The sequence below is a fragment of the Amblyomma americanum genome, chromosome 11, assembly GCF_052857255.1.
Source record: "Amblyomma americanum isolate KBUSLIRL-KWMA chromosome 11, ASM5285725v1, whole genome shotgun sequence".
Classification (NCBI taxonomy): domain Eukaryota; kingdom Metazoa; phylum Arthropoda; class Arachnida; order Ixodida; family Ixodidae; genus Amblyomma; species Amblyomma americanum.
In genome coordinates, this window is record NC_135507.1 from 57,033,498 (window position 1) to 57,058,823 (window position 25,326).

At 48.4% G+C, this 25,326-nt stretch overlaps 1 protein-coding gene and 1 pseudogene across 1 annotated transcript in view; one reads left to right on the forward strand and one right to left on the reverse strand.

Moving 5' to 3' along the window:
* Positions 1–422: 422 nt before the first annotated feature.
* Positions 423–3,594, reverse strand: LOC144109646 (uncharacterized; annotated as a pseudogene).
* Positions 3,595–9,906: 6,312 nt separating this feature from the next.
* LOC144109647 (uncharacterized) overlaps positions 9,907–25,326 on the forward strand; it is a 59,926-nt gene continuing 44,506 nt past the window's right edge. The window contains exons 1-4 of the mRNA XM_077642459.1: positions 9,907–10,666; positions 11,238–11,342; positions 13,409–13,540; positions 22,362–22,610. Coding sequence (XP_077498585.1) covers positions 9,929–10,666; positions 11,238–11,342; positions 13,409–13,540; positions 22,362–22,610 — 1,224 coding nt within the window. The 5' untranslated portion in view covers positions 9,907–9,928. The remainder of the gene's footprint in view (positions 10,667–11,237; positions 11,343–13,408; positions 13,541–22,361; positions 22,611–25,326) is intronic.

Consider the following 25,326-nt stretch of genomic DNA (forward strand, 5'->3'; position numbering starts at 1 on the left):
TCGCGCATTTCAAAGTGCTGATTATGTCTCTCGAAAAGAAAATTACTTTTTTTTAATCGTGTTTTGCTTGCCCACGCCCTAACCAAATGCTTTTTTTTGTTCTTGTTTCTTTGAAAGTATAAGGAGTTACATTTTAGCGGACTTTTACTGACTTTATATCAAAGCGCGCATGTGTGAAGATACGTTCGTAATGTTTTTTTATTTAAAATGAACAACGCAGAGGACTTTCACAAGTCGTATTTTATTTTCAGATGAGAAACACGATCAGTAGGAGTAGGAGGTAAGGAAACTGTTACAGCACTGAATCATAAAATGCAGTAAGTGAAGCCAACAACAGAAAAGCTGTAAACGGAGAGCAAACAAAAGATATGCAGAATATATAATAATACAACGCAAAAACTGGTTTCGAAACTAAAAACAAACTAACAAAAACAGTCACAAGCACAAAGAGTAGTCAATTCTTCAATGTCCAATTTTCTCTCTTTTTCTTTTGCAGCCTTTTCAACTATAAGTTGATCATTTTTTCTTTTACAAAGGTTATTTAGAAGCGTGTTTGCTGTTGCACTTAGGACATAGTGCATTACCAACTGTGGAGTGTGCCCATTCTCACACACATCAAAGTCAATGCTGTCGTTTAACACATCATGTGTGAGTGCCAAGAGAGCCTCCTTTTGATCTGGTAGTGCATGAAACTGTGTCGCATGCTGTTCGCTTCTCAGTTTGTCAAGAACTATCTCAGCAGTAAGAACAGCATTTACTATGGCAGGCTGTGGAAACTTGAGACTACCACAAGTCATGGCCTTGACTAACTCCCCACCTTCTACTTCATCTTCTAGCATTAAATTTCCTTTGCAAGTCATGCATGACAGCTTTTTGGACGCAGCGTGGGCACAATAGCCAGCAACGTAAGTGGTTGCTGGGAGATTTGGCGCCTTCGCATAATCGTCGTCCGTTACCTCAATGTCAAACACTTCAAGTACTGCATCGTTTACTGCCACCGCATCTGTTGCAGCCTCAAACTCTGGGAGCTTCAGAATGTTCTGCAGACGAAGCTTTCGCTCCGACTCATAGACTTGTCTTATGGAAATGTGGTATTGCGCACCGGAGAGTTGGCGGTATTTGCCAAACCTCTCCTCCAAGCAATCAGTCTGAAACTTTCCTAAAAGTACATACTCGAAGTTCATTTCATCTAGGCAATACCTAGTCACCTTTACCAAGGTGTCTGTCGTGAGTCGGAGCGCACTGTGAGTCTCTCTTGTAAGTATACCTGTGTCAAATTTGAGAGACTGCCACAGATCTAGCCACTCCACTATACTTAACAGAAACTGGATCTGTGGACTTGACGCTGATGTAATCGGTGACTGCAGCTCATCACGAAGTCGAGTACCCTTGTTGCATGTCTTTACATTGACAATGTTCCACCACTTTGTTATTGTTTCAAGGAACTGTGCAGTACCAGACACATGATCTAGCTCAAGTCTGGGCCCACATGCACCCAGAGCTGCTGCCGTAGACGGGCTGAAAATCCTTAGCGCAAGCTTGATATTCTGTCGCTCAATATTCGATGGGTTCAGAGATTTAGACGAAAGTGTTGGTGCTGATTTAATCAGCTGACCCTCTTCTTTCGAGTGAAGTTCTCGAAGTGTTTTAAATGAAGCTGTAAGTATAGGTGACTTTATATTAGGTCCTGTGGGGCTACGAAAGAACATGCATGTTCAAGCATTTCGCTGATTGATCCAGTTATTCCTGACGCATTTTATTAAGTGTACAGGATCAATCAGAAAAAAAGAGAGGACGCTTAGAGTCTGCAGGGTGTGGATATACACTCTGAAGTTTGTTGGGGGCCCCAAAAAGTGACATTGTTTTCCGGTTGATTGAGTTATTGTCAGCTATGACTGCGATTATACGCAACCCAACATGCTCTAGCTGAGTAATGATGCTATGCAGAATAGTGTGAAGCTGCTGTGCGTTGATGCGCAATACTGCCAGTATGTGCACAACATTCTTCTGACGCGAAAGCAAGCTTTGCATCATAAAAACATGGGCTGTTTTTGCTGCATTAGGGCTATTTGTATCCGCACCAACAATTACTCCTCACTTATAATCAAAATACGGCTGCAGGTGAATTTCGTCCATCATGAGTACAAATATATTTTCATGCTACGTCATTGCTGCGACAAGCTTCTTTGCATACGATAGGAAAGAAGTGCCTTGCTGTTCAGCTGCCGGGCTTACGCTGTAGGAGTTACATATACGACGTATTGTAGATTGATGGGCTAATATAAGGTTTCCGGAACTATGAAGAAACCTATAAACATGCGGAGAAACTGTAAATAAAATGCTTGATAATACCAGCAACTCTGCAGAATACCGGGATGACCTGCTATGCTTGACAAGAAGAAGAGAAACTTGCTCTTTCAAAAAACTAACTGCATTCGGTTGTTCAACATCTGCCAGTTCACAATTTAAGGCATCTTCAAGCAGGGAAAGTGCAAACTTGAGCAAACCATCAATTTTTTCTTCATGCCTAGAGAACAATTTTTCGTGAAACGACTCTACAGCATCCAGCAGACCTATCAAGCAACGGATATCATGTACTGTGTGAGGGATGGTATCTATGCCATCAATTGTAGTCAGCTGCACATTTCGGTAATGAACTTTCACCGTGAGGTTCTCTAAGACCGTGACTGACGACAAAACACGAGGGACGTCATCAACAGCAAGATTGAGAAAAAGGACGCAGGCAGGTCGAGAAATAACATTCCAAAAATCAGAAAGCTTGATTTGAGGAAGGCACTCCAGTAGAACTTGGAAAGTGTCAATCTTGTTCTTTGCTTCTTCCTCCTCGTGTGTCTGGAGTGACATGGCGATGGCATCTCGTAAAGAAGCTGCTTCAAGACGCATTCTCTTTTCAGTCGGTGCTTCTCGGGACGTAGTGGCGGGCGCAGAAATGTACGCGGGACAGTTCGGGAATACACTGGGAATGGCGTCGGAGCTGAGACGAGCGATCTTCAATTTTGCCTCGACGACTTTGCCCGTTTTTGAGTCCACATACTTAGAAGAAGTCCGAATGTCTGATTCTTTAAAGTGCCGCTCGCAGACCTGCAAAGCCCAGCGCAGATAAGGTTAGCATATTTAAGATGATTAATTCCATGGGTGCAATAGCAATTAGCGCAGTGAAATATTTCAAATTTAGAATATTTCCAGCTCGCCCACTAGGCCATGTTGTAACGCATTATGTACACACAGCTACGTCGCGGAATAAATATCACGCTTTTTCGACTTACCACTGAGCGCTTTCCGGGTTCGAAATCAGCACGTGGAATGGCTTTCAACCATTGCCTCCTTCTGTCAGCATCACCTGGCAAAGTGAAGACGCGCACAGTCTTTTCTCCATCGTAATTCCCGCGGCAGCCGGGAACACAACAGTGTCCTGGCATTTTAACAAATGGCCCAGGAACTGTCACACGCGCACAGCACTTTCACAGACGTTTCCCAGGATTGCACTTCGAGTATTCACAGCCCGCAAGGAAGCTTCAGCAAATGACACAGAAAGAAAGAACGGCGGAGGAACAGCATGTAACACACGACACGTGCAGCACATGCTCAAACACGACGGTAGTGATGTTTACAGCAGTCGCGATGTCTCCTTTCAAATGATTGCTTTCAACAATTTTCTAGAAAAACTGCACAAAGTAAGCTTTTAAAAGATTGAACAGTTTCCAGAAGTGCGAACGAAGATTTTTACATTGAACCAGATATCTTTCATGTCATTTAAAACGGTGAAATTCATTTTCTTCAATTTGCTATACGCAAATACGCCTCAGAGTACTCCGCACTTCAACAATTTGAAACAGCGCGGGAGGAGAACGGCGGCAGCGGCCGCCAGGAGGTGCTGCCGCAGCGGTCGGCGGTGGCTGCTCCCGCGTCGTAGTGCGGTGACGTCACGCGTCGGAGGAGAATTCGTGGAGCGGCCTTAAATGTGTAGGTGGTGTTGGCCGTGCTGTAAGAGAAGGGATAGAGGAGGGAGTGAAAGAAGAAAGGAAGAAAGGTGTCGTAGTGGAGGACTCCGGTGGAGGACTCCGGTATAATAATTTCGTCCACCTGGAAATCTTTAACGTGCACTGACATCGCACAGCAAACGGGTGCCTCAGTGTTTCGCTTCCATGGAAACGCAGCCGCCGCTGTCGGGTTCCAACCAGGGAACTCCTGATCAGTAGCCGAGCGCTCCAACCACTGAGCCACCGCGGCGGTTAAAAAAAGAGCCCCAGGTGGCCTAAATTTCCGGAGTCCACTGCGGCGTCTCTCACAGCCCGAGTCACTTTGGGACGTTAAACCCCAGTAAGCTAACCAAACCTTAAAAGCACACATGCGCAAACAGCTAGTCGATATTTTCTTTGGTGAACCTGTGGCCGTCGCTAGTTGGATGCTGCTAAAAGTAGGTATTTTAGGAAACCAGGTGGTTAATGTATAAACGGACGTTGCGGCGTACTAGGTTAAGTTTAAGAAATAAAATATTTCTTCGCAAAAAATTATTTGAACTCCTTAACGCGCTCTGCTTAGCACATCGAGAAATTGCGGATTATATCGCCCCACAAAATAGGGGTGAGCTTGAAACGCAATAATGAAGGGCGTAGCACAATCCAGGACTGCGCTAAGTTGACGCTGGTCGCGGGCTGTCAGAGCCTTTTAGCCAAGGCACATTTGCTTGCTGGATTTCGCTGCTTATCTATAGATCTATAGATTGTATATAGCATTTGTATTGATACACAATGTTCAACAGGGTTTGTCTGTAGAGAATATATAGACTTTATAGACAGAAGTACATAGACCGCCTAAAAAATGTTTGTAAGTGCTGGACCTCCTGCCGGCCTCTTGGTCCTATTTAGTATAAGCTTGGCAGCTTCCTCGGTCTCCTTGGCTTCCTTAGGAAGCCGGTTCTCTGCTAATTGGAAAATTCTATTTGCTGGCATTATCCCATTTGCGCTTTACGTAGGCGCGTTCTGCTGCTTAATAACGCGATAGTGTTAAAGGCCCGTTCCCCTGAAAATCCGGTGTTGGCGTTGTCGGCACCGGCGTTATGAGCGAAGAATGACGGGAATGGCTAAGACAGGTAGTCTTCAGAGAGAAACCTAGGAGGCAGGTGGGCCACCTAGGTGACGTGACATTGCGGCGTCATCGCAACCTGCCCACCGGCGAATGATCAAGCTGCCCACCGTGGCAGGTGGCAGTTAAAATTAATGATTGGTCACTCGGAAACAGCAACCAGGGTCACGCAAGGCCCGCAGTTGGAAGTACCTGCCATCGCAGGGCAGTGACGCATCGCTGAAACGCGCGGCCACAACCTGAACCGTTTGGTCCTGCTTATGCAATACCTGGCGCCGTCTTCCTTCAGCCGCGGGCCACCCCAACACTGCCACTGACTCCCCAGCCTCTACCCCACCCCTCCACAAGTGTAAAGACCCAAATCAAACAAGAAGTGTGGACGGCCACAGTCTTTGTTAGACCAGCGCAGCTCAGTAGTCAAGCGTTCGTGAGCGCCAAACCGACCTTCGTCAGCTTCGCCACACTTCGCCACCCCGCCATGCCACTTCTATATCTGTCTGTCGCCGGCTTACCTTCCTGAATCCTTGGTTTCGCTTTTTGTGCCCTACTCAAGCTCGGTCCTGTCTACAAAACTGCTGAGCAAATACCGGGGCCCCCATCGCGCAGTTCAGCAGACATCTCTATTTAATTATCTCGCCGAGCCCCTCACGCCTTCACCTGATCATCGCCGCCGCGACCGTGATAATTGTCCACTTCGGCCGCCTGAAGCAGTACTTCGACCCCGCTATCATCTCGTGCCCTTAGGCCACCAGGGCGGCGCATTTCAACCCCGGTGGTATTGTGAGACAAAACTGGGCTTTGATACACCAGTGGCCAGTTCCGACGAAGGAGACAAAGCAGACGGAAAACGAAGCTGACGAAGTACAGTTTGGCGCTCACGGACGCTAGACTAGTGAGCTGCGCTGTGCTAACAAAGATTGTGGCCGTCCACACTTCTTGTTTGATTTGCATCTTTACACTATATAGATACTCATATTATATACTGCATATAATAAATGTGTACATCTGGAGCGTTAACCAACTTTTGACTTGTGTTTCCGTCTCCGCTGGAAGGTTTTGTTCTATATTCGATATTGCCGAATCATGCCGAATTACAATTCGTCGTTTTTTCGATGCATTGAAACACTGAATGTTTTTTCGTACAGTTAACGCCGGCTTATGCTAAAGTCCCTTTGAAGTAATTCATGGTCGTGTCCAACCAATCCGTAAGATATTCCATAACTATTTCGTCACTTCGCAGTTCACTTATGCAGATAGCCACTTCTTCGCTGGATATGGATTTCTTGAGAAGAGCGTGGAAGTGCTGCCGGCGCCATTTTGTTGCCGACGGCGTTCTTACTTCTAGAGTTTTCCTGATTAGCACAAGCTTCACCGTGTGAAAGGCCACCCACCTTGTTTGGTCATCGAAAGTGTGAGATTCCTCAAACTTTTCAAGCGATTACCTCAGTGAACACGTTGCATCATTATGGTAAGTTTGCTGATTCAAGCTGTGCTACTCTGGCATCGAGAAATCCTTTTGTTCAGCTTATCCCGCTATCTGTGGTATTATAAATCATTGTAGTCTTTTTTCCCTGTAGGGTATATTCAGCGCTCAACGCTAATTTCGCGTTCCTTAATGAACAGGAGGAGTTGCTGTGAATTTTTGGACAAAAAGAAACACTGATGGTGATGACTGCCAGCGCCAAAACCCAGAGCATCATTACGGACGGAGCTGAATACGGAGCTGAATACAGTCACTCAATCAGTGAATTTGCCATGCAACTCGCGTCTTGGGCTCGGCTGCAAAATTTTCCATTAAATAAATTTTCTTTACATTCGTGGTGATCCACCTAGCTTCATTAAATGCATTGTAGGCGTTCAGGTTCTTCGATTTGCAAGAATGCATGTTTCAATTTATGAATGCAACCTTCGCATGATAAGCTAATTTGATTATTTCTCTCACGTATCGATTGAGGATTCTCGCCATTAGTGTATTGCTCCTTAATTCAAATGGTATTGAACAGCAATCGACATGTCTAAAGAACTGAAAGTTAATGCGAGGATGTCAGAGGCAGACACAATGTTTTACAGTGCGAATATGAGGCGAGGGTTACGAAGAATTTTGCAGTCATGTCCACGAAGATTCGGCCCCTCATTGATAAGGGCACTCGAGTGCTGCGCCAGAGTACGCGGGATCAATCCAGTCGGCTGAGGCAGCGTTTCGATGGTGTCGAATCTCGACAGGCGCTCGTGAGCTCTGCGATGTCAGTGCACGTTAAAGGTCCACAGGTGGTCTGTGGGTCTTTAAAGTGCGCTACGGCAACTCCCGTACGTGCTGTACAGTGCGCCTCTCCAAAAGAACCAAAGGTCTAATTTTGCATCTGGGACAACCGGAGAACAGAACGCAACCGAACTCCAAAATCGTTCTTGCGGAAGTCTTGCAGAGAAATAAGAGAGTGTCTTTGAGCATACCAAATTTCTTTTCGCTGATTCGCGTCAGGCGACCGAGAGCTCGTTCACCTTTGAGAACCATACTCGTGAAATGAGGTCGCCAGTTTTGATGAGGGTCGTATATTACACCTAGGTACTTTCAGGACTCAACTTGCGGGGTTTGGGCGCCACAATACAGTAGACACATATAAAAAGGGGACGCGGGAGAAAGAACGAGAACGGAAGGTTTTTTCACGTTGAGAATTAAATTTAAGTTGCCCAGCCATACTTCCAGGACATTGAGGTAGGCCTGCAATAGCTGGAAAAGTGAATGAATGTCTCTAGCAGAAGCAAAAAAGTTGATGTCGTCCGCATACACAAACACTTTGACGTCACCCTGAATTAGTATGTTAGAAACTGAAGGAGACAGAACCGATTCCCGAGGCACCCCTCTAGTCTCTGAAAAGGTTTCGGAAGTTAAGGAACCGTCAGAAGAGAAGGAACATCTACTTTGTAGGTATTCCTGCACCCATGCAAGAATGTAAAAAGGGATCCGAATTTCGTCAAGATTTAAGCAGTATTGAATGCTCTATGCTGTCATATGCTTAAGCGATATCCAAAGTGACTAAAGCCGCGACCTCTTTCTTCTCCATTGCAACCCTAATTCTGCTTTCCAAATCTAAATGTGCAGTCCAAATCGAGAACCCCCGACGAAACCCTACCTGAGAAGCACTTAAGGCTTGTATTGCAAGAACATGATCTGTAATACGGCTGTGAACAATACATTCAATAAGTTTAATTAGACAAAAGGGAAATTGGCCGAATGTTATCAATTACAGAAAATTTTGTTGGATCTTTGAGAAGTGAGATGATTTTCGCAATTTTGCATTGAGGAGGGAGCCAAGCTGTCTCCAGGGGCACATTAACTACGTGCAATACATCAGAGGTAAATTCTTCCACAAGAGGCTTCAACATACCGATAGAGACGCGATCGCATCCAGGAGCTGCAGGTTTGAGGCCAGCAACTATGGCAAATAATTCAGAGAGGGTAACCGCAGTGAAGTGTGCGCGCGGAGGGGGTAGGACGAATGGAACCACCAACCGCGCTTGAAAGCACAGAGCAAGGTCTTGTGCTATCTGGTCAAATTGTTTTTCTTTTTGCATCCTCGGTTGTTAACACCACTGACTGTGTAACATGAGAGGACGGTGTATTATGGTTGGGTTCCATAAATCGGTGCAAGGCTTTACAGTTATTTGGGCTTGATAGATAACTGTTCCAATTCGCATTGTACTCCACCTTACCAATCGTCTTTTAAAAGAAACCGCTAAAAATTTCTAATTTATCCAAATCCGCGGGCAATGGTTATGAGACAGGCTTTTCCAGGCATCTTTTAATAGTCGATATGCTCTCTCACACTCACCATTCCACCACAGGGAAGGCTGTTTGTTTTTCAGCGTAGATTGCACCGTGAACACGGAACGTTCAGAGGCCCCTAACACGGGATAGAGAAGTTTGTGAACGCGATCCAAGTTATCAGATGATAACTTCAACGTCCTTCAATCCGTGAGCCACCAGCGTCTACGTCTTTTTGCCTGAGCGCCACCTGGCAATATGAAGGCAATACAACTCGCCCTATTCAATATGCTCTTGTATGTGGCACTTTAATTTAGAGTCACAAGGTCTACGCAAGACTACCTTTTATTAGTACTTTATAATGATGATATCCTCAGGCTTAATGACACATACCCACGGCGGGGGAGTGGCCAGGCTGCAGTGCGGATACAAACGCACTCATGGAGAAAGAGTGGAGTATTTGGATAACTTCTTGTCTTGGACTAGAATTTGTAGCAAAAAATGAAAGAAAAGACGAAAAAAAGCAGTGAATTCTCATTCTAGGACAGAAATGTTCCTGATGCAATTATATAGTCGTAAATATAATCGCACACACTATTTCAGGGCATATCCGTTGGCGCTTGCCCCGAAGGAGATGAGAATCGGATTAGACAGAGGAAGCCTCAGTCGAGCTAGGGGGATCTGCAACTAAATTCTACGGAGAGAAGCAAATCGCCGGCATAAGAGGAAAAAAAAGTGATTTATGGACTCAATTTCGCCACAAGACTTACAAAGCTTGGTCATAGATAACCCCGATCGACCTAAATAAAGCTTTAGTCGCCGCATTCTGCAGTCCAAGAGGGTCATGGACAAGGTTTAATATCGCGTGCCACTCATCCACATCGGACGAAGAAGATGAAGAGCCAGATCTTGCTCGAGCGTCACGCAGAAGAAGGCGTTCTACCGAGAGACTGGTCACTGCATCCACACTCGTCCAGAATTTTCTGCTATAGGACTAATACTCAGCGACGAGGCGAGGTCCATCACCTATAGGAAGCCTCAGAACCATCCCCGGAGGTCATGGAGAGGCGTGGTCGACAGGAAGACGACAGCGTCGAGGCAAGCCGCCTTGAACGTCCGAAGGCCCCATCGAAGGCACGCAGCTACGACCGAAAGGAGGAACGGGAGCACTCGCGGTCCGGCAGCGAAGCCGGCAGCGTGGAACGCACGGGCCGTGACGGCGGCAACCAAACTCCACCCTCGCCGAGCCCTTCAAGGCCTGAGAACGCTGCCTCACCCGGCCCAGATGAGCCGGACAAGTCGCGGAGGCAGTCCAACGCGGACGCCGACGGGGAGCCTGTTGCACGACGAAACCTGGCTAAGTCTGCATCGTACAAGCCCGGCCGTGGTGCCCCTGTCGGCCAGAAGAAACGGGGACTCGAAAGGGACAAGAGCCAGAACAGCATCCGCTCGGACCGTGGCGTGCCGGCTGCTGCTTCAGCGGTTGCCGGCAAAAAAGCACGGCCGAGACAAGACGAAGACAAGCGATCCCCGGCGTCCGATAGCCCCGCTAATGCTGCCGGAAAGGTCAGCAATTATAGCGAAAGGGAAGAACGCCCTCAAAAGAGTCCATCAGGCGCAAAACCGAAACCTAGCGCGGCTGGAAAAGGTTCTTCACAAGGAAAGAAAGGCAGCTCTCCCGCATCACTTCCGAAGCACTCGGAGGCGTCCCCCACTACACCTAAGGGCGAAGGCGACGAAGAAGCTGCCGACGAGAAACCAGAGCCGCAACTCATTGGTGGATGGCTAAACATTTTGGTATGTGTCTACCACTCATCCTTCACTAACCGTCGGCTTCGGTTTCGGTTCCTGCACTCCTTTGGAATTGAAAACAGTGGCAGTATAGTTCCGGCATATTTTTCTGCACAGTCGGCCACACGATATGAGGCCCGTGGGAATGTGATATCTGCTTCCCCCCTCATCTCGAAATTCTTCAGCAATTAACGCTCCTTTATATTGGCGCCTAGCAACACGCCCAGTTCTAGGCGGCTGGTGCGACTAACGCACTGATTTTTCCTCTATATTAAGCGTCACCGAGTGTAACGGTTTTCCATGCGATTCTTCACTGTACACGCCATGTTGAAAGCTATGAAAATCTGAATCAGGCTAAATTCCGGCAAATTATGCTCAGGTTCCTGAAACCGCTACTCCAACAAGAAGACGAATTTCATGGGCGGAGGGATGTTTTCTAAGCATCTGATTCCTTTCGCTATTTTTTTCTGGCTGGATTTGTGGATAACTTTTGAGTACGCTGATAAGACTGAGACAAATGCAATGTTGCCGCGATCTTCCACAGTCCGGTAAAGATAACTGTTCAATTTGCTTGCAGCGTGGCACCGCTCCTGCCCCTCTAGATGTCCCCCAGAGCGAAGCGGGAACTCCTGGTCCCAGGGTGGGCCACCAGAAGGCCGTTCCGGCCAAGAGCGACCTCAAGGTACGTCACACCAAAATGTTGCAGCTTCTCTACCCCCTTAGATCAGGCGTGACCAACGAATAGTCATATGTATGCCACTAAACATGCAAGCTTTAAAAGGCCCTGTTGGTTACGAAATGAGCATTATGAGGGATATGTAAAAAGAGAACTTTTTAAAACCCCTAAAGCACCGTTTAGGGACGGATAATTTAATTAAAAGGGATGAAAAGCGATGGCTTTCTTCGTTCTATTCCATTCAATTCTATTCCTCCTTCTAACCTTTTCCAAATCTTATTCTATTATAATTATAAGTGCGCAACTGTGCACCTCGTGTCACACTGATATATCGCGGGGCGTACTCATGCTACTACCGTGGCAGCGGGCCACTTTTCTGGCAGATGGCAAGTACAGCCGCCGATGGGTCTTGAGAGACCCAGGCTGCCGTTCCCATGCAATGCGAGAACAGCTCCCGCATGCCTCATTTTTGCACACGTAGTCCTTCGGAAGGCTGTCTATTGAAGCGAAAGCTTCACTACGCTAGGTAAAGCCGATTTCACCGTGCGTTGCCGGTTGACCTGCAAGTGAGCCAGAGGTCAAGTGTGGTGATATGCCTTACCATATGTGGTCCACTATGGAGTCGCAAGACTTGTCCTTTGACCTTGACCTTTAGATTCGCCGGTAGATGGTGGTAGAATAATCTGCAGCGTTCATTGGGGGACCAACATCTCGCGGTCAACCATTAATTTAACTGCCATCTGCCAGAGCAGGTGCGCTGCCTATCCATGCAGTGTGCCGAACGCACGCAACGTTACTGATTCCAGGCCACATCTACTTGCCCGATACACCACAGCTTTCGGTCTCCAACCAGTTTCAGCAGTAGTTAGTTAAACCGCAGCTAATTTTCTTGCATGTAGTCTTGGTGTTGTCAGTCATTTTCGCCTTTATAATTTTACGCGATAGCGTATACAGTTCGCTCGGTCAAAAAGCCGTCGGCGTAGTGTAGTCGGCACCGCGTGTCGGAAATAATCGGTGGCCGCGTAAAAAAAATCTTATCATGGCAATTTGTGGTTCTCGTGATTGGTTAGTGTGTGATAGGCAATGACTGGTTAATGAAATCAATCTAATTGGTTTATGGAGGTTAACGTCCCAAAGCGACTCAGGCTATGATTGACGCCGTAGTGAAGGGCTCCGGAAATTTCGACCACCTGGTGTTCTTTTAGCATGAACTGACGTCGCACAGTACATGGGCCTCTAGAATTTTGCCTCCATCGAAAGTCGACCGCCGCAGCCAGTATCGAAACCACGTCTTGCGGGTCAGCAGCCGAGCGCCATAACCACTGAGCCACCGAAGCGGCCGTTATTAGGAAGGTGTCCTTAACAAGGTTACCACTGTGGGCTGCATGGGAGTAAAGGATTTGAGTAAAGAATTAGGTATTTCACAGGTGCAGGTGCACTACAAGACATTTGTTGCTTCCACTGACTCTTTGGTGCGAAATACTGGCGGCTAGGTTGGTGTTTGTTAGGATATACACCATAGATAGTATGCCCGCGAAAAACATATACCAGCTCTATCTTACCGGTAGTCACCTGTGGGGCAGAAATATGGCGGCTAACGAAAAGGGTTCAACATAAGGACTGGGCAGCGAGATATGGAAAAAAATGACAGGTTTAACGTTAAGAGACCGGAAGCGGGCAGAGTGGGTCAGGGAACAAACTTGGGTTAATGACATCCTAGTCGAAATCAAGAGGAAGGAATGGGCTTGGGCAGGGCATGCCAAGGCAGTATAACCGCTGGTTATTAATGGTAACGGAGTGGATTCCAAGGGAAGGCAAGCGTAGCAGGGGGCGGCAGAAAGTTAGGTGGGCGGATGAGATGAAGTTTGCGGGGATATGGTGGCCGCAGCTGGTACAAGGCAGGGTTAATTGGAGATATTTGCGAGAGGCCTTTTTCCTGCAGTGCGCGAAGCAAGGCTGATGATGATGATGACAGATGCACCACCGGTTTTCACTGCCTGAAGCGGGAACTGTCGAACTATACTTCTGCTGCTCCAACATAATGTGCCCTTTCTCCGGACATTGCCGCGCAGGTGGAGAGGGATCCGCAGCTGCCCGGGGAAGCTGTTCATAGCCGACAGCACAGCCGCTCTCAGTCCTCGTCTTACGTGCAGCCTTACGACACACCGCTGAGCGTGCACACGAGGGACTTGGAGAGCGAGTCGGTAGGTTGACCTCACTGCCAAGTGGCAGCGGTGATGGGGACGTCCGTAACATGTTTTTGTGCACTATTATAAGTGATTCTATCAGCTTTGAACCGTCAGTGAATGTTCTCTTCAACGATTGGTGGACTGTTGACCTTAAACGGGAGATGCGTGGGCGTAAATCTTTCCTCAAGACTAACAAACAGCGGAGTTGCAGCCGTCGCATTCAAGTGATTTCGAGAGGCCTTTTCTTCTCACACAGTCGTGGAAGATTTTTTTTTCATCAGGTCGACGAGCTAACGCAGGCAAAATTTCTCCACTCAGTCCGATTTTAGGGGGAGACAGGATATAGGCGTACGTCAGGTGCCTACGTTATCACTCGCCTTTACAAATATACTTTTCTATTTTTGCTGCCGGGAGTATTTGCGGAGCCGCTCCCGGTGGCATTTCCATACTCTGTGCGCTTTTTTTTTGCAACTCGAAGTTCTTGGCGGATGCGTTGTTCATCCTTGGGATTAGGAAGTTCACAGTCGTTTTCACTTTGGAACGGGCCCCACCGTACGTGCCTGATTCAAAAGCATCCCGGATATCATCCGGCGGGTGGGAACAGTGCGTTATGTTGCTTTAGCTCCACGCTTAAGAAAACGATTATCGACACTGCTGTGCACAGTGCAGAGCAACGCGTGCTAGCAGTGGTCTCAATATTGTCGCGTAGTGGTGACGACAGTCGAAGCAGTGAGGAGGACAGCCAAAAGTTGTTCTGAAAGAAAACTGCGTATTTGGCTGACCAGCGCCCAGAATGGACTGAATGACTTGGTGGCCGCGAAAGCAACAATCATGCTTGGCGGTCGTCGAACAGAATGCGCGGCGCTCTCGGCCGTGCTCAATTTAAAGCTGATAGCGAACTTTCTAGATACGGCGTGCAAAGTTAGCAACATTCTGGAACGACGTAGAATAGGCCCCGCCTGGGTGCGATTAATCGAGATAAATCTGGTCGCGTCTTGCCTTATACAAACAAAGCGATAAAGCGGAGTGCCGGCAACTTTGAAGAATGAACAAACGAGCACTACGAATGCTCGCGGCATTACTCCCCTCTCAAAAAGCATCGGCCCGATACTTTAAAAACATAAGGCAACTAGGAATAAATAAAATGGATTGTGAAAAAATTAACACAAAGTGTGAAAACACTGCGACCTTTAGCGCGCATAATAGCGCTTTAGACGGACGACATGGACAATTCCTGGTCGTACGCGGCGCCGCTGAGATGCGTCAGGGATGACTTCAAAGTCCAGTTCACCTAGCCGACGAAGGACGTTGTACGGGCCGAAATAAGGGCGCAAAAGCTTCTCACTCAGCCCGCGGCGGCGAATGGGCATCCAAACCGAGACTTGGTCTCCTGGCTTGTATTCCGTGTTGCGCGTTCGTAGGTTGTAGCGTCTCGCGTCGGTCCGCTGCTGGTCTTTGATTCTTAATCGGGCAAGTCTTCGGGCTGCTTCTGCGCGTTGAAGGTAGGCGGCGACGTCGACGTTCTCTTCTTCGGTGACGTTGGGTAGCATGGCGTCTGGCGTGGCCGTGGCCTCCCTGCCATGGACGAGCCTAAAAGGCGTAGTCTGGGTGGCCTCATGCACTGCGGTGTTGTAGGCGAAGACGACGTAAGGCAGGATGACATCCCAGGTTTTGTGTTCGGCATCGACATACATGGCGAGCATATCGTCGATGGTTTTGTTCAGGCGCTCGGTCAGTCCGCTGGTCTGCGGATGGTAGGCAGTTGTCCTCCGGTGGCTGGTTTAGCTGTAACGCAGGGTGGCTTGCGTTAGTTCCGCCGTGAATGCTGTTCCTCTGTCCGTGATGAGCGCATCGGGGGTGCGTGTCTCAGAAGAGTGCACTCCACGAAAAACGGCGATTTCTGCCGCTGTTCCTTTCGGTAGTGCTTTTGCTTCGGCGTAATGGGTCAGGTACTCTGGGGCTATGATGATCTACTTATTTTCAGACGTTGACTTCGGGAACGGGCCAAGCAGGTCCATGCCGATCTGCTGAAAAGGTCTTGGGGGGGGGGGGTTAATAGGGTTCAGAAATCCTGCTTTTCGGGTGGGAGGGGTCTTTCGTCGCTGACAATCTCGGCAGGTTTACACATAATATGCAACATCGGCAGACAGCCGGGTCCAGTAATACTTGTCTTGAATTCGGCGGAGGGGGCGAGAAAACACGAGATGTCCAGCTGTCGAGTCGTCCTCTGAAGCCTGAAGAACTTCGCGGAGACTTGCAGGTACAACAAGGAGGTCGGCTGTTTTGTTTGCTGTGAAGTTCTTTTTCACTACGACATCATTTTGTACACAAAAGGAAGACAATCCTCAATTGAACGAGGCGGGGGGTGACGAGGCCTTGCCTTCCAAGTACTCGATGAGGCGTTTTAGGTCGGGGTCCGAGCGTTGTTGCTGTTCAAAAGAGATGAAGCTGATGGGTGCCAGGAAGGTGTCTTTATCGTCGTCCGGCGGCGGTGCATCTACAGGGGCTCGTGACAGGCAGTCGGTGTCAGAGTCCCCACGTCCGTACTTGTAAACGACGGTGACTTCAATCTCCTGGAGACGCAGGCTCCATCGAGCTACGCGGCCGGAGGGCTCCTTTATACTGGCAAGCCAGGGCAGTGCGTGGTGATCGCTGATCACCTTGAACGATCGTCCGCATATGTAGGGGCGGAATTTTGACGTAGCCCAGATGATGACAAGGCACTTCTTCTCAATTCTCGAATAGTTAGCCTCGGCCTTGGAAAGGGAACGGCTAGCGTATGCGATTACTTTCTCGAGTTCGTCGCTTTTCTGAACGAGCACAGCGCCTATGCCCACGCCGCTTGCGTTGGTATGAACTTCAGTATCAGCGTTTTCATCAAAATTCGCGAGGGTCGCTGGGGACTGTAAACGGCGCTGAAGTTCCTTGAAGGCTCCTGCTTGCGGCGCTTCCCATTTAAATGCACGTCTGCCTGTTTCAGGTGGGTCTGAGGTTCAGCAATGCGCGAAAAGTTCTTGACAAATCGGTAATACGCCCAGCGTCCGAGGAATCTGTGCACAGCTTTCTTATCGGCCGGCGTTGCAAACAGTGCGATAGCAGCTTTTTTTTCAGCTCTGAGCGTATTCCCTCCTTGCTAACGATGTGGCCTAGAAACAGCAGCTCTTCATAGGCAAAGTAGCACTTCTCTGCTTTCAAGGTTAGGCCGAACGACTTGATTTTCTCCAGGACTGTTCGAAGCCAAGACGGTCTTCAAAGCTCGGGTGAAGACATCGACGTCATCTAAATATACTAGACAGATTTGCCACTTAACGCCTGCCAGCACAGTATCCCTTACTCGCTGAAACCTCGCTGATGCGGAAGCGAGACCAAATCGCATCACCTTGAACTCGAAGAGGCCATCCGGAGTGATGAGTGCGGTCTTCTCGCGATCCATTTCATCGACCTCAATTTGCCAGTAGCCGCTCTTGAGGTCCATCGATGAGAACTACTTGGCGTATCAGAGCCGGTACAGTGTGTCGTCGATGCGGGGGAGCGGGTAGGCGTCCTCCTTTTATGTTGTTCAAGCGGCGGTAATCAATGCAGAATCCAAGTGCGCCGTCTTTATTCTTCACTAGTTTAACAGGTGCCAGCCAGCGACTCTTCGATGGCTGAATGACGCCGTCGCGAAACATTTCTTCCACTTGGTCCCGGATGGCTTGCCTTTCTCGCGGCGACACACGGTAGGGGCTCCGGGGGAGAGGTCGGGCGTGCTGGTCTGTTATAATGCGATGCTTGGCAATCGGCGTTTGTCGGACCTTCGGCGATGACAAAAAAGCCCTCGCTGTAGCTTCGAAGCAGATTGCGGATCTGGTCTTGTCTGTTGCGGGGCAGACCTGTGTTTATGTCAAAAACGTGCTGGCAGTCGCCCTTAGGTGAATCTTGTGGGACTCCATCAGAGAGAACGATGGCGTCGCGAACGTCGCATAGTTCGTCTCAGAAAGGAATCATCGTTCCTTTGTTAACGTGCCGATATTCTTCGCTGAAGTTAGTCAACAGCACTTCGGCTTGTGCATTTCAGGGCGTGTCGTCGAAGCCTTCCTGGGTGGCGGCGTCGTTTTGACGGCGGTTCGCGTCGTGGTCGAGGTTCTCGTTGTGTGCGGCGTCGGTGTAGCGAGTGCAGCGTCTTCATGCGGCGTGGTCAGTGGATGATCTTCGTCGTTTCGCTGGTGAGCAACCTCACCTCCAAAGGTTGCCTTCTTTGGTTTCCCCTGCGGGTGCTGGGGGAGACCAGCGACGCAAAATGTATGGTGGACGGCAACGGAGAGCGGTACTGACAACTTGACGACACGTACTCCCCTCTGCGAAGGTAGTTGTCATTTTCCCGTGGTCGCTGTCTGGGGAGCGGTCGTGGGGCGTCAATGGCGAAACTGCGCAGGCCGATGAGTCTGTATACGGGCATTGACAAAGTATGTCGCCAGCATAGCCACAATGGAAGCACAGTGGGCGGTGGTCCGGAGTCCTCCGTTCGTCGCATTTCCTGTAGCCGTTGCGTCGCTCGTAAAGCGGGTTTCCAGAAGCTAGGGGAAGTCGTTCTTGTAGAGATGGTTCCCGTCAAAGAGGGCTTGGGGTGTCTCGTCGGCGCGCAGGATTGCGTAGTGCGGTGACGTATGTCATGGCCTGGGGTTCTGTGGTCGTCGGAGCCGGGCTGCCAAGTGCCTAGCGCACTTCTTCGCGTACCACATCCATGAGAGTCGCTGCTTGCGTCAGGGAGGAGGATGGCAGCAGTCGCCGTAGCTCTTCGCGGACGATCTCATCGATGATGTCCCGTAGGCTGACATTGGTGGTCGTTGAGGTGTCTGCATGCCTTATAGCGAAGCTTGGTGGTGTCCGGTCGTAATGCCGATCTCTGATGTCGAGAATATTCTCGATCGTAGACGCTTCAGTTATGTGAACTCGGCTACGGTCTTGGGCGGGTTTCGGACCAGTCCGGTGGAAAATTCTTCTCTGACACCCCGCATCAAGAAGCGCACATTCTCCTCTGTCATGTGAGCATCAGCGCGTCGGAACAGACGACACATCTCTTCGACGTACACTAGGTAGGTCTCATTTGGCAGTTGAATGCGAGTCTCGAGCAGTAATTCGGCCTTTTCTTGGCGGACAATGCTTGTAAATGTTTTCACGAGTTCCATTTTAAATTCCTTTCATGTTCGCAGGGAAGCCTAATGACTCTCGTACCAGGTTTTAGCTGAGCCATTCAGGACGAAAAAGACGTACCGTAGTTTTGTTTGGTCGTCCCATCGGTTGAATGTCGTCACACGCTCAAACTGGTCCAACCATTCCCAGGCGTCTTCAAGGGGTAGACCACTGAATTCAGGTGCATCACGTGGCTGTTGAAGAACGAGCGATGATGATTTCCATCTTCGGTAGCAGTGCAGGCCCACGGTACAGCACCTGCACCAGATGTCACGTAGTGGTGACAGCAGTCGAAGCAGTGAGGAAGAAGCCGAAAGTTTTTCTAGCAGAAAACTGTTTATTGGGCTGACCTGCGCCCAGAATGGACTGAATGACTCGGCTGCGGCGAAAACAAGAGTGCTCGGCGGTCGTCGAACGGAATGCCCGCCGCTCTCGGCCGTGCTCAATTTAAAGGTGATAGCGAACTTTCGAAGTTTTGGCGTGCAAAGTTACAACATTCCGGAACGACGTAGAATCGGCTGCGCCTGGTTGCGATCAATCTAGATAAATCTGGTCGCATCTTGCATCACAAACAAAGCGATAAAGCGGCTCAGGGGCCCTTTAGATAATAATAATAACAATAATAATAATATTAATAATAATAATAATAATAATAATAGGTTTTGGGGGAAAAGAAATGGCGCACTTTCTGTCTCATATATCGTTGGACACCTGAACTGCGCCGTAAGGCAAGAGGTAAAGGAGGGAGTGAAAGAAGAAAGGAAGAAAGAGGTGCCGTAGTGGAGGGCTCCGGAATAATTTCGACAACCTGGGGATCTTTAACGTGCTCTGACATCGCACAGCACACGGGCGCTTAGAGTTTCGCCTCCATCGAAACGCAGCCGCTGCGGTTGGGTTCGAACCCGGCAACTCCGGATCAGTAGCCGAACGCCTAACCACTGAGCCACCGCGGCGTGCCCTTTAGAAGATTATTTGTTGGCTATGCACCTCCGGGTGCTCTTTAACTTCACGAACATATCCGCGCTGTGCATACCTTTTCAGAGCGGGTAATCTCATGTCTGCAAGGGTAACTATAAAAATAGGTGTTGATTGAACCTGTGTGTTAGTCTGTCGGGCAGTATTACTTGCGTAGATAGTGATGAACTTTGTGCGGCTTAGACTGCACAACTCGTTTCTTTCACTAGAGAGAATTTTTCACGCCCACACTCACACACGCACACTGAGACACCACTCTCGTAATTTATTTTCCGAGTGCTATTCCGCCGAGCGTATGGAAACTGGCTCAGCATGCCCAGCTGCAGGCTGAATTTAGTGACTAGGCCTTCACCCTATCTATGTCATTGGCGCTGACTCCGCAGTCGTCAAATTGCTATAATTTCGCGGCAGTACCTGCAGCTAGCGCATCCACTCATTCTATGTAAAAGTACCAACTTAAGTGTGTCTTCGGTTTATCGTTTATGGAGGTTTAGCGTCCCAAAGCGCCTCAGGCTACGAGAGACGCGGTAGTTAAGCGCTCCGGAGATTTAGACCACCTGGGGTTCTTTAATGTGCACTGACATCGCACAGTACACGGGCCTCTAGAATTTCGCCTTCATCGAAATTTGACCGCCGCGGCCGGGATCGAGCCCGCGTCTTTCGGGCCAGCAGCCGAGCACCATAACCACTCGGCCACCGCGGCGGCCCTTAAGTGTCTTCGTAGCGGCAGAGGTATTTCTTTCGCCGTTAGCCTCCGCGCTTGGGTGACTTTGTCGCAGATAATCAGGCGGTGAGGCGGCGAGTGCTGAGGAAGACAAAGATATATAGGACATGCCAGGCGATATGCCCATGCCAACCGCACATACAGAATACGAAGCGTAAACGCAAGCAGGCAGCATTGCAGAGTTGCGTTGCTGTCTGAGCGCATGTTTATCTGTGTACTGGGGTTAGTCGCAGTAAAAAAACTGGAATGTTTACAACTTCTCGGCAAGAATGCGAGGACCGCCAAAATGTAAGATGCCAAGGAAGCATGTGATGAGTGCAAAGGAGACTCAAGAGATAGATGCGAGTTGGACATTCGTCCAGTTTTGCGTCAGGCTGCTGACAGACAGGAATAGAAGCAGACCAAGCGTGTATTTAATGGATGTTACCAGTGTGAGGCAAAAAAAAAACTGCCTGCGATACATTATAACTATAATGTTCCACAGTGGACGAATCTCGCCCGAGAAGAGAACCCGCTGACATTGAAATGACACGTTGGGATGTATTTTGTCGCGATTCATTAGAGAACGGCTATTCTGTTCTCCTGCAGTTGGTCACCCCTCTCCCCCTACACCGACCATTTTGGCGCCGCAGCCGGCTACTGACACCGCTCTTTTATGTCTCAGTCATGACGTCAGAACTGTCAGTCATCAATGCCAGAAAATTGAAACCAGTTACAAAATATTTGCTGAAAAATGGGGCTTTTTTGCGCGCCAAAAAATTTCGTAGGATGTATCAGATGAAGCTCGAAGTCTATTCGTTTTTGTTTCATTTGTCTCTACAGCCAAGGGCCTTAATGTTTAAGGAAGTTGGCGCTACAGTTTTTGGAATGGAATCAGTGCCATGTGAAAACTCCAAAACGAGAAGGCATACTAGCGTTTTAGCGTATTACCACGTTAGTATTAACATCTGCATGTTATCCTGCCCATGTATTTAAACTTTGACTTGGGCTATACATACTTATTCATTTTTTCAGTAGTGCTGCTGATGACTTTTTTTCTATACTACCCGTCATGGTCCTATAGCTGATCTTGTCCTGATAAGGACTGTGGCCTAGGTTGCCTGACGGCAACTGCAATCAAGTTTTTCAATTCCTTTTAACCACTTTATAAGTCGTGCGCACTGCCTTTTTATTAATTTGGTTGCACTTAAGATCATCATTGGACACCGTAAGCCACTCACATACTTTTAAGCCCGACACACTCACGGTTTTTTTTTACACCTTTAAAAATGCTACCGCAGCCTGAGCTATTACACTAAGTTTAACACTAACATTGTATTCGGAGCTGCGTGGCTGGAGAGGCCCTTGAGTCATAAAAAAATATCGTTTGTACTTTTATTAGCTTTGTGTTTATTGGACACAGGAGCTTGATAGGAAAAACAAGATCTATTTTTCGACTAATCAGCACAGGTTTCTGCTAATGTGTAGCCTTTTTGTATGACTACACATCACAGCGCATCTTGAAACATCAAGAAAATGTCGCTGCATCACAATTTCTTGCCCCCTGTCGGCAGAGGCAGCGAATACGTCTTGAGGAGAGACCGTGGCATCTAATCTTAAGCTCTGTCGTCCCCTCAAATTCATATTCTAAAGCACTGTTCGTTCATAGCTGGCACAAAAATTCACGGTCTTTTCGCATCTGAGCGGTGCCGCGAAAAAGCGCGTCGTCTGTTACAATCGAGACAACCGTTCGTTACAGGAGTACCGGGAACCCGCGCTGATTGGTCCCGATGCTGCAGGCGCGCGCGTAGCTGCCTGGTACCTGGCGCCATCTGGCGCCGTCAAGGTGATTTACGCATGCGGATTGGCTGCGCGCGGGCTCCCGGTACTCCGGTAACGCTAACACGGTACACGGTATGCTAAAGGTGTCTACTGATACACTTGTTGATGGAACCCCAAGTATGATTAACGCTGCGTGCGTTCCAGCTTCTGGGGGAAGACGACGGAGGCACTGACGTGGAAGAGGCCGAGGGCTGGTGGTGGTGGTGTACCTGGTCCAACGCGTGGCTGGGCGCCGTCGTCTTTTCCATAGTGGTAGTGCTGCCCCTCATCCTCCTGCTGATGGGCCAAAAGGGACAAGTCTACCCACGCGAGCGGCCTGAGAACGACACGCAGACCAGCGACTCGTGGGATATAGTGACGCCTCACAAGCCACGAGCGCCCATGATCCCTCTGGTGAGACGATATGACAGCCATGTGGAGGTTTCCTTGATCACCAGGGGATCAACAAACTAGTGCACCCTGATACAGTAATCAAGCAGGATTGTGTTTGGAAACTGTTCGTTCCGTATCCTTTTCACATGGTAGTTATATGTCGTGACGAAACCAACATGAGGTGGGGACAACAAATGGCCGATCACATTCATGGCCGGTGGTTCCAGTGTGGCCTTGTCGCAGGAACTATGCTTTGCAGATTCGTCCCAAAACCAAAGTTTAGTCTGCTTCCATGAACGGAAAGGCCTCAGACAAAAGTAGCCCGGATGCAAGGGTATCAAAGATGGCATCGTTACATACCACGAACTTACCGAACACTTCAAATTACATAGAAGGATAGTTGCACCCCCGGATCGGTCTCTCTCCAATAATGAGGCGCGCATTTGGAGGCGGTTACAATCTGGAAATTACATCTGCCCAGTCTGCGTCTACCTGACACAGACCGGGGATGAAAGAGATTCAAAATGTAAAAATTGCCGTGAAAGGGGGCACTCTTCATCACATAATTTGGGAATTCGTCGATTTTCCGGGCGCCGGCTTAAACATCATCAGTAGAGAAGCCTGGGAAGTTTCCCTGCAGAGCGAGGACCCCGCCATCGAGCAGCAAGCCACCCGCCTGGCAGCTGAGACCGTGAAGAAGCAATGCATCTTCACTTGTCCCTAAGCATCCCCTACCCGCGTCCCAGGCCTGCGTGCCGGGACCGGGGATTCGGGGGCTCCTTCTCGGTGGACAATAGTATTCATTCATTCATTCATTCATTCATTCATTCATTCATTCATTCATTCATTCATTCATTCATTCATTCATTCAGAAAAAGCAGGTTTGGTTTATTGTATTTTACGTCCCAAAGCGACTGAGGCTATCAGGGACGCCATAGTGAAGGTTTCCGGAAAATTCGACCATATGGGGTTCTTTAACGTGCACTGGCATCGCACAGTACATGGCCCTCCAGAATTTTGCCTCCATCGAAATTTGACCGCCGTAGCCGGGATCGAAGCCGCGTCTTTCGGGTCAGCAGCCGAGCGCCATAATCACTGAGTCACCGCGGCGGGCACAAAAAGCAGGTCCGACGTCTAAAATATGTCGGCGCGTTCCGTCAGTCGTCGGTGCTTATCCGTCAGTTCTGCGAGGGCGATGGAGCGTTTATTGTGTTCAGTGGCATGGGGGTCAAGATTTTGCCATGACCAAGGTGAAGTCAAACTTCGCGGCGTACGTCACCCGAACATTGGACGACCAAATAAAATGAAAACCAAATTAAGCATTAGAACAGACGGTCAACCAGTTCTGTTTAGCTGCATAACTATCTCGTCACCTGCTTGCTACGCAGGTATCTCAGTGTTTTTATATAGGGCAAAGACGCAGGGTCTATGAAGGTATAAAAAGTGCTTTTTGGTAGCAGCACATTTATTACAAAGCGTAAGAGGTGGATTAACTTGCCAACAGGTCCGCCGAGTGCAACTCAAATCACGAACACCGGAGGTACTGTGAATGCAAGTTAACAGTTGTGTCGCAATTAATAGTTGTGTGAATGCAAATACATATATTTGTGTCACAGTCGACAAGCCATGTCGAAACCCGTGCTGAGCGTCTGATAAGAGATTATTTTCCTCCAGAAATGCAGTCAAGTGGCGGAAGATAACGGTGTTCTAGTATTTTACAGTTTGTCGAAGTCAAGGAAATCGGGCAGTAGTTGGAAACGGACCTGCGATCGGTTGATTTGTATATGGGAATGACGCTGGCATTCCTCCAGTCTGACGGAACAGAGCACTGCTCTAGCGAGGCCTTATATATTATCAACAAATAGTGCGAAATCCATTCAGCATAGCGGCGCAGATAACTGCGGGTATCTTATCAATGCCATCTGCTTTTTTAGCATCAAGATCAAGAAGTAAGTTAAAAATACATTCCTGGGAAACAACATCAGACATGGGAGACAAAAACTCTTCTGGATCAGTAATAGCACTGTTATCTTTCGAATCGTATACGGATTGAAAGTACTTGTTCAATTCATCGGTACCTGTTTTAGCATAGCATCTGAAACCTGTGAGCCGTTAACCAATAATGAAATACTGCTAGATCTATTGCCGCTTAAGCGCCTCCAAAATTTATCTGGCGCTTCTTTAAGAAAATTGCCTAAAGTGACGGTGGAAAAGGTGTCCTTAGCTTTTCTCATCTCCGTTTTCAGCGCGGTACTTAGCGTGTTCATAACAGAATACCGAGGCCGACCTGAGCGCCTCATTCTCTAATGCTTTCGTTTCCTGTGAATTATGTGTCTCGAAACCCAGGCATTATGTTTTCTTTTCTTAACTCTTTCGGGAACAAGCATGGCAATACAATGATGGCAATTATTTTTAACTTTCACCACAATGCATTTACATTTTCTTCAGCACTAAAACAATCCAAATTTAATTCTAAGTAGTCGAGGATGCTCACATCATCTGTCCCATTGAAATCTTTCACACAACAATCGTGGGCATGTTTTTCCCCCTCGGGACTGTTTGCTACATCGTAGTATCTTGTACGATGGGCATATATATATATATATATATATATATATATATATATATATATATATATATATATATATATACATATATATATTCAAAGTTGAAAACGCTTCACTTAGCCATAGATTTATTTTGAGTCGACGTTTCGGACACAGCCTGTCCTTTCTCA